General features: G+C 44.2%; 1 protein-coding gene across 1 annotated transcript; it reads right to left on the bottom strand.

The window, feature by feature from the left end:
- Nucleotides 1–714: 714 nt before the first annotated feature.
- On the bottom strand, nt 715–1,675 carry TAS2R4 (taste 2 receptor member 4). Its single transcript, XM_060627555.2, has one exon. It carries the CDS (start codon nt 1,633–1,635, stop codon nt 715–717), a length of 921 nt encoding a protein of 306 aa, XP_060483538.2. The 5' UTR covers nt 1,636–1,675.
- Nucleotides 1,676–9,930: the final 8,255 nt, after the last annotated feature.

Here is a 9,930-nt window from a genome sequence, read left to right as displayed (position 1 = left end):
TTGCTTTTGACCTCAGGCTAGCTCCCTAGATTTTAAGATCCTTGGAACTCTCCTGGATTCAGCTTCTTTAATACTTAATCACTTCCCTCCACTCTGACCCTTCCCTTCTTTCCAGAGCAAACCTAGAAGTTCACTCCTAGAGTTTCTTGGTAATAATAGCTCAGTTACTGTGACCCAAAAGGGGAGGGTGCTTTTTCTGTAACACCTGCCACAGTATATACCTGTTTCATCTTTCTCGTTCTTCCTTTTCCTCTCTAAACCTTTCCTTTCTTCCTTTGCTCTTTGCATCCTCTTGCTAATTTTAAGCCAGTCTGGTGACTCCTGATTCACTCATTGCTAAGCCCTTACCCAGGGCTCTTTAACTGAACCTCAAAAATTTAATGATGTGAACTATAATGTATTGTTTAATTTGGGGGAACGTCCCCTTATACTTGAGTAGCCCATGGAACAATGTGGTGACTTCCACTTAGCCAGGGATGCAACACTCATGCAAACTCCATGATAAGTAATGCCTCAAGCAAGCTCCTCAGGAAAAAAAAAAAAAAAAAAACTGCCTAATATTTTAAATTTTTTAAATTGCAGAATGAACTGACATACAGGCACTCAAAGGCCCAGGAAGTCAGATCAATAATTACAAAAATGAATTTCTCAGACCATTGGGAAAACCGCTAATGGAGAAAATCTTGCTCCCAAACCAGGAGGTGACTCCCGCCACTATTTACTACTGAAATTCCACCATATGTTGAAACAAAGAATCTTCTTTGCTTTTGTTTTCAGTTTAGGATGTGTGAGAATAATGAGAACAGAGTGCCCTGGAGGGTAAAAGGTGGAAATAATCATACAGATGGATGTGGCTCCCAAATCCATCCATACGGAAGGGAGATACTGTAGCAGGGTAGCAAGTGAATATGGAATGTAGAGGATGAGGAAATAGATCATTAGCTTCATAGCAGCCATATGAGCTTCAGTCTGGGGATTCCAAAAATCAGTGGCGTTTTTCTGCATCTTCTGTATATGTCTCCTCAAGGAATGTATTAACAAGGAAGCGGAAGTCACATTCATGATGAACTGGAGAAAGGAGCTCAGGACCAAGGAGGTCACCAAAGACAAGATGCTCTTATTGATGTCACATACTGTACCATTGCTCCCAGTCAGAAACTCAGGAAAGGGTGATGTCTGTGTGAGCACAACATACAGGAGAGTGGAGAAGGCAGAGATCAGCACGCAGGCCAGCAGCAGCCTGGGGATCTTTGGGGACAGCTTTCGTTTCAGCAGGAGGAATACTGAGTGTTGGAAGTCAGTAATCTTCACGCAGTACAAGGCATTGAGCAAGGTTACAAGCCAGAGACTAGTAGACTCCAAAAACATCCAACACAACAGGAAAAAAGTGGATAGGTGGACTGACCTTTCGACATGTGGAGAGGTGAACAGGTAGATAATGTTCAGGAGAAACAGTCCTAGCATAATAAATCTGGTGACGCCCAAGCTGAACAGGATCCTATTAGAAGAGGAGATTCTGTGGCTTTGGACCCAAGTCCTGTAGTTGACCACTACGATAAACAGATTTACAACGAGTCCTACAAAATTCAAAATTGCTGAGACAGTAAGAGCAGATAAGAAGAGTATCTGAAGCATCTTTACTCATTGAGAACTCAGCGGTGGTGGTGCCGGTGCAGGGGCAGGAGAAATCCTGAGAGGTACAAGGAGGCATCAGTACCAGCCAGGAAGGGTTTTCTTTTCCAATTGTCCCCCGTGTGGCAAATGAGCCATCAATGGTCTAAGAGCCAGCTGCTTTTGCTGAGATGCAAATCTTCCAAGGATTGCATTACCACTTCTTCATTCATATCCTGTTTTCCTTAGAAATGGCTCATTCAAACAGCCTCAGTGAACCCGGGAGTCCACTCCTCCAGGAGGAGGCCAGCTGGAGGGAGGAGTTATGGATGGTTCCAAGGACTTCCAGTCCGAGTGACAGGATCCCAGTCCAGCGATGCTTGTGTCACTGTGTCACAGCGAATGAAGCTTTTCTTCGTAGCACCCCCAGAATATGGTGCGAATTCCCAGGCTTTATTCCTGCCCACCCACCCTCATCCACACATCCATGGATTATCAAAATCCAGCTTCTCTATCCCCTGTCATCTGTTGATGTTGCAGCCCTATCTTCTCCATCTGTCATTCTGGCCATGCCAGCATTACTCTTTTGTCCCCAAGCACCTACAGTGATTTACAGTTATGAACAGATCAAGTTCGAGGACTTCATGCTTCCTCGAGAGAGCCTGTTTTCAATTAATTCCATCCTTTGGTGACGATTCCTTTACTTTGTATTCCCTCACCAGTCACATATATAGATTTGTGCCATAATCACTTGCTGCGATATCACTTCTGCTTGGAACAATGTCTCCAATCACTTCTGCTTGGAAAAAATGTCAGCCATTTCACGTGTTTCCTTTATAGATGTGGGCTTATGCTTACATCACAGTGGGCTCTTTCCTAGACATTTAACTGCCCAAGTACTCCAGTAACAAATACACAGTAATGCTTTAGCTATAGTTTTGTGGCCCTGATAGGCATCTCACTGCCTGATTCCTCTGCAACTCCTCAGACACTAAAGGGCACCATATGCTTGGCAAATTATATTATCGACGATTATGAGTGAGTGCGGGAGTATGGCGTCTCTTATCTACTCCAGCAGTTGGGGAAACCCAAGGTGCAAGCCTCAATGCAGCCACATATAGGTTACAAAACTGGCATCAAAATAGAGCATACAAACTCCCGGTACTTATGGGAACAGAAGTACAAATAGGAATAGACAAACAGAAGCAGCTAACATATGAAGACTACCAGATCCAGAGAAGGGAGTGAATTCATGAGGCCCTTCAAGATAGATGACAGGGAAGCAGGCCTGGAGAAATTCCCTGAGCCCAGCTGCTTACAAAAGCGTTTGTACAAAACTAAGGAGCCACGAATGACAGAAGCATGCCCAGATCGGTGAACCAGGCAAACAGAGTGAACAAGCCAGGCAATGATTAAAGGGCAGATTATATTATAGCACATATTTCCACTTAATTATTTACAAAATAGACTACTGCGTTAAAGTAATTCAGTTACATCACATTTAAACAGAATAGATAATATGGAGTAAGATATAAGAATTAAATGTTCCAAAGGGGGTGGGAGGACCCATTACAGGGCAGCAAGAGACCACATTCAGAATGAGACATACAAGGTTGTTGGGTTCTCAGTAGCAGGGGGAGCTATCAGCAGGATGTGATCACGCTGGCTAGTGTCACCAGTGAGCACACTGGTTCTTTCAGAAGTTATTTCTGAAAAGGTCAGTATGGGAAAAGCACTAACAAAACCCTTTCTCCCCCTGCATAAGAATTTTACCATCAGTTAAATATAAATATCTTATGGATGCTCCCTGCTTTGGGCTTCCTTGAGTGTGGTGACTCTCCTGATGTGTGTGTCCTTTGACTCAACCCTGGCAGCTATGTCTATGAAATTACTACAAGAGAAATTGGAGCCTTTGGGACATGAAAGCTTTTTGTGTTTTAATTTTTTTAACGTTTATTTATTTTTGAGAGACAGAGCATGAGCAGGGGAGGGGCAGAGAGAGAGGGAGACACAGAATCCGAAGCGGGCTCCAGGCTCTGAGCCGTCAGCACAGAACCCGACGCGGGCCTTGAACCCACAAATTGTGAGATCATGACCTGAGCCAAAGTCAGACGCTTAACTGACTAAGCCACCCAGGCGCCCTGATATGAAGTCTTTTTAGGGCAGTCCCACCCCTATTAATGGGTGCGTAGGAGGAAGAGAGAGGGAAACTTCCATTTATTAGGCTGTTTTTAATGCTTACTCTGTTCCCAGAAGTGCAGCAGGCATCTTAAGCTTCAGTCAATTCTTAAAACAGTTCTAGAAGGAAGATATGCTTCTCCCTTTTTTTTTTTTACAGGTGAGGGAAAAGAAGATGAGTAAGTGACTGCCAAACATCATAGAAAAATCAGTGGCTAAGTTGTAAGGTCTTTCTGAGACTGAGCTCCTTCCTCTTGTTGCCCTCATTTGTTCATTCCTTTAACAAACTGCTGTCATTAGCCAGGCACTAGGTTAGCTGCTGGGGAAACAGGAGAATCACGCACAGTGCACCCTGCCTTCAAAAAACACACAGAACCGTGTGAGAGACAGACAAAAAGACAGAGATGAGGGTATCCGGTGCTATGGAAAACCACGGGGTGTAATGGTGTGTTCAGCAGGGGCACCTGAGTCTCAGTCTCAGAGGAAAACCTGTCTCAGCACTCCACAGTGCTCCACCGCTGGCTCAGAGCCACCTGCAGGAAGCACGGCCGTGCAGCGGTGGACCTCGGCAGCGGAACAGAGCAGCGCGTTTTCGTGGCTGTCACGAGAGGAGACCACAGACAAAGATCACCTGTGCCAGAACCCTTCATCACATCTGAAGCATTTGTTTCAGTGATGCAGAGATGAAGTACTTGTTTCGGTGTCTTTCGTGCCCGCTACATGTGACATTTTTGAGAAGAACAACTGGTCTAGTATAGTGCTTGGTGCAAAGTGGCTGTTAACTAAATGTACGTGGTACAAATGAATGAACTGGAATCAAGATGAGCCAGAATCAAAACGGTGTGAGAGATTTATTTCTACAGTAGTACAGCAGCATCCGGCAGCTAGCTGGAACCCATCCCTTTCTCAAAGAGGGGTGCTAGATGGGCAGTTAGGGTACAAAGCCGAGCCACCAAGAAGAGTTCAGAAATCGTCCCTCCCTGACCGTGAGCACCCTATTCAGCAACAGGTGGTGCCAACCCTAGACAGAACATGCAGAGAAACTCACCCATGAGCTTCTGAAAACACTATTTTCAGTTAACCTGGAAATACTGCTCTGTCATTGGGCCAGCCCCACCAAGTCGCAACGACAATTTCACTATAGTGAGATCAACAAAATTTATTCACTTGACAAACACATACGTGCAGAGAAAAAGTAAAGTTCTTAATTGTGTCTAAAAGTAATACAGTTTTTTTTTTTTCTGAGCTCCCACCTGCTGGTTGGGGTGGAAGTGTTCAGTCCAATGAGATAGTGAAAAGAATGTCTTCAGAAAAATTTTCAGTCTCTTTAGATTTAAAAATTAAAAGCTGATGAGGCGCCTGGGTGCACCAGTCAGTTAAGTGTCCAACTCTTGATTTCGGCTCAGGTCATGGTCCCAGGGTCGTGGGACTGAGCCTGCACTGGGCTCCTCACTGGGCACGGAGCCTGCTTGAGATTCTCCCTCTCCCTCCCTCAAGCTCGCTGTCTCTCTCTCTCAAAAATAAAAAATAAATTTAAATTTTTTTAATTTTTTAAATAAGAAATAATGTAAAAAATGAAAATCTGAGACATAGTCCTGATGCCATGCTTCTCTCCCTTAATTAGGGTCCACGTGTCTACGGAGAGGGGGGAGATCAATGCTATCTCATGGTAGAAACATCATGTCCTCTCCCTCAGTGTCCTTGTCTTCCAGGGAGAGGTCTGTGTCCCTTGGTTACTGCTTGCTCTGCCTGCATTCAAGGCTGAGTCAGCGCCTATGTTCCGCTCCCACCGACTGCAACCGGGGAGCTTTGAAGCAGTCCTCAGAGGGGGGAAATCGGGACTCTCACCTGCCCTCCGTGCAATCCCCTTTCTGCCTCCCTCTTCTCCTTCCCACCATCCATCCCCTGGGGACTGGAAGGAGCAGGCTTTCACTTATATCATGTCCTCTTATACCACCAGCAACTACAAACTCTGTGGATTCACTATCCTAAGACTAGAATTCCATGAGGCACATGCCTAAGGCTCGACCCTTGATAAGCTAAAATACTAGTGGCTGATATTTGCTGTGTATTTACTATGCTCTAGTCGGTAAAATAACTTACATACATCGTCTTATTTAATCCTAGGCATTTTATAAAATTACCTATTTTATAGTGAAGGAAACTGAAGTCCAAGGAGGTTTAGCAATTTTTCAAAGATCATGTATCTAGTAAGTGATGAGGTCAGGATTTTTTTTTTAATGTTTATTTATTTTGCGGGGAGAGAGAGACAGAGCAGGAGCAGAGGAAGGGCAGAGAGAGAGGGAGACACAGAATCCGAAGCAGTCTCCAGGCTCTGAGCTGTCAGCACAGAGCCCGACGCCGGGCTCGAACTCACAAACCGTGAGATCATGACCTGAGCCGAAGTCGGACGCTTAACCATGAGGTCAGGATTTGAAACCAATGTGTTTGACTCCAGAAATAACACTTTTAGCACCTACACTATACATTTTTCTAGTCCAGAAAAATGTAGGAATACCAGAAAATAACATACAATTGTCATCAGCAGTTGTTGGAAGTTTTTGAGGTCATCTTTGCTTTCTTAAAACAGAGCTTCCTGCAGAATATCAACAGAAGATCAGACTTTCCCTTCCACCTATCCCAAGACAAGAAAATCACATACACAACTTTAAGATCTAGACAGCTCTGTTCATCAATTGTTGGGAAAGATCAGGGATGCCATTTGAGGCAAAGAACATTGGTAGACACTGAAACTCTTTGAGAAATGTTGGAATGTACTTGGGGGTCGTTTTGTTGTTTTTGTTTTGTCTTGTTGTTGTTGGTTTGTTTATTTTTCTTTATGATCCCTCTAGACCCAAACTATAGCTCAATCTCATTAAGGATCAGGATTTGTGAACTTGGCCCAAGGTTTCAGAGAATACTAAAAATGAGAAGCAGGGGCCTCTGATGGAAAATTGGAAACTCTTATGAGGCTACTGTCATAAGTTGTTCCTGATTCATGCGTTAATACACCAACTGCAATAGACCAGCGATGCACTAAAGAACGGATGTGTGTGGAGAAGAGGCAGCCTTCAGAACAAAACAAGTTCTGGCAAGGAACTGCCTCCAAACGCAGGGACAAATCTCATCCCCATACTTTGACCCCAGGAACCTGGTCACAGTGGGGGAAAGCCACGCTCTGGTCCTTTGTTCATGAAACAACTAGATTTAAGGGTTTTAAGGGATTTTAGAAACTAAAGCTAATTCACTGAAAGTAAAACAAAACAAACAAGATGCCCTCTCGGGTTTGCTCAAAACAGGGCCTGAGGTATTAGGTAATTCTTCCCCATGTACTGGGCCTCACTGAAGAGTGGGCAGGTTAGGCATCCCCCCTCAGAGATCTAGAAGACCGTATCCTCTCCAAAACAGCCAAACTTACCAGCATTGTGCCTCTAGCAACAGAGGAGACTCCTTTCATCAGCAACTCACCCACTACCCAGACTCACGTGCCCACTCCCAACACCAATTTTGATGAATGACGGTCCCCATATGACTGATGTCGTATTAACCAAGTCCAACATTTTGCAGGAGCCACGTACACATTTCTCTGAAAGAAACACGAGAGCAGTTGCGGATGCCACGCATACGAATATGATTTCATTTCGTCTCAGGGAAGGTCACTCTGCACTCAACCAGTTAGACTACCACAGCACACTCCCACTCAGAAGTCTCTGTTTCCACCCACACTGCGGGCCCAATGACACGACTAACGGTGGTAACGTCAGCATGTTCACATGGTATAACGCCAGCACCATATCTGAATCTGTTAGGTTAGGGTAAGATTTAACAGAGCCCCAGCGGGAACAGAAGGGAGGCATTCTTCAGAAGTCAGCCAAAGGCACTAAGAACCAAAAAGCAGCCAAGCCAAAACCTCCAGGAAAATGTCATATTCAATTAAAAGAGAGAAAACCCCTCACACCTAAGCTAGAAGGCAGAGTCAGGAACTCAGGTTAAGAACTAAAGAACCAGAAGGTCAGAGCTAGACAGAGAAGTCGTCAAAGTGACAGAAAGTAGGAACAGGTGTTCAAGAGTGGGTGAAGATGAATTCAAAGGGGGGGGATCAGCGTTAACAAAACAGGTGCCAATCAAGACAGCATGGATTTCCGGGGCACCTGGGTGGCTCAGTCGGTAAAGCGTCCGACTTTGGTGCAGGTCATGATCTCGCGGTTCATGAGTTTGAGCCCCACATCGGGCTGTCTGCTGTCAGCACAGAGCCTACTTCAGATACTCTGTCCCCCTCTCTCTTTGCCCCTCCCCTGCTCACACTTTCTCTCTCTCTCTCAAAACTAAATAAACACTTAAAAAAAAAAAAAAAAAAAAGACAGCATGGATTTCCATAGGGAAACTTTCCTGTGCTGGAAAGCAGCACAGATTTTTATTAATTACAAGAGTACCCATTTCAAATCCTTATATTTGAGTGAATTATTGAATGAGTATTAAATAATTTTTTGAGTTTCAACATTTTTCTTTTTTAAACTTTATTTATTTTGAGAGAGAGCGAGCATGAGTGGGGGAGGGGCAGAGAGAGAATTCCAAGTAGGCTCCTTGCTGTCAGTGCAGAGCCTGAGGCGGGGCTCGATCTCACTAACTGTGAGATCATCACGTGATCCAAAATCAAGAGTCAGATGCTTAAGTGACTGAGCCACCCAGGTGCCCCATCAACACACAACTTTCTGAAAGAGAATTTTAAGTTATGTCAGAATTAGGCATTTTCCTAGCAGCTTCAAGAGGCAAGAATCAATTTGAAAACGAACAGTGCAGACCAAACGATATTTATTCCTGTAACTTTAGAAATGAATACATAAATCCCAGAACAATCCCAAGATTAACTTCTGCTTACACATGACCAAATGCCAAGTGGTATGGTGATCCTTAATGCTACATCCAAATATGACTTATTCCACAAAATAACAATGACAGCAACAGCTATTGTTTCCTCCATCTGAGATTCTAAGCACTCTTCATCTGTTAACTCACTCACTCCTGCCTTCATAACCACAACACTCTACACCTGAGAGCTCCATCAGTGACAGAAATGTGGATTCAGATTTGCCCTGGGTCCTGTCTATATTCACAAGTTTGAGAATTTTTCATGATCTTAAGAATAGTCTCATTGACTTCTTGACTCAATTCCTGTGTAATTGTATTAAAATAAAATTTATTAAATTTATAAAAACTGCTTCTATTTTTCTTAATGTTTATTTATTTTTGAGAGAGCAAGCGAGCAGGAGAGGGGGAGAAAGAGAGGGAGACACAGAATCCGAAGCAGGCTCCAGGCTCTGAGCTGTCAGCACAGAGCCCGACGCGGGACTAGACCACACGAGTCGTGAGATCGTGACCTGAGCTGAAGACCAGACGCTCAGCCAAATGAGCCACCCAGGCGCCCCTGCTTCCGTTATTGTTTATAAAACTCAAGTTTTAAAAGCTAACATGCACCTTGGTTAGTGCAGAAAAAAAAACAAACTGCTTTGAGTTTTGCCCAATCTGAAAAATAAAAAATTACTCCGCAGTTGGTAAAGGGAAATGATAGCAAAATGATAAAGGAATACCAGGACTATTGAAGTAAAACGACCACCACCAGACTGGTTTGGAGCCTAATATCCAAGGGTCTTGATTCTCGCTCCACTGCTTTTGTCCTCACGCAATGGGTCTGTGGGAACTATCTCTCCAGGAAGTGCTCTTGCTGCACAATTCACTGTCGGTTACCAAACCGGCCTCACCCACTGAGGGCTTCACATGATACGCTGTGCTAAAATGTTGGCAGGCATTGCCTCACGAATCTCCAGTAGCCTGTAGGTGAGTCTGCATTTTAAAATGAGGTAAGAGGGGATCACACAGAAAGGTTAAGTAACTCCCCTAAGGCCAAAGGTCTTGGAAATGGACAGAACCAGAATGCAAAGCCAAGTCTGTGGAACTGCAGTGCTTTTGCTCCCTCCCTCAAGTTCATTACACTGTTATTTACATCAGCTCATCACTGTCCCGATAAATTTTACGCTAAAGCTAGTAATCAGTTCATTTTGTTGACAGCAATTAAAATACATGCCTACACCGTGAGAGTGTTACTATACTGACATTTGCCAAAGACTGTTTCACTCTCTTCCA

The sequence above is a fragment of the Panthera onca genome, chromosome A2, assembly GCF_046562875.1.
Source record: "Panthera onca isolate mPanOnc1 chromosome A2, mPanOnc1 haplotype 2, whole genome shotgun sequence".
Classification (NCBI taxonomy): Eukaryota; Metazoa; Chordata; class Mammalia; order Carnivora; family Felidae; genus Panthera; species Panthera onca.
Note: the sequence above shows the minus strand (reverse complement) of the source record. Positions and strands in the feature narration are given on the sequence as shown.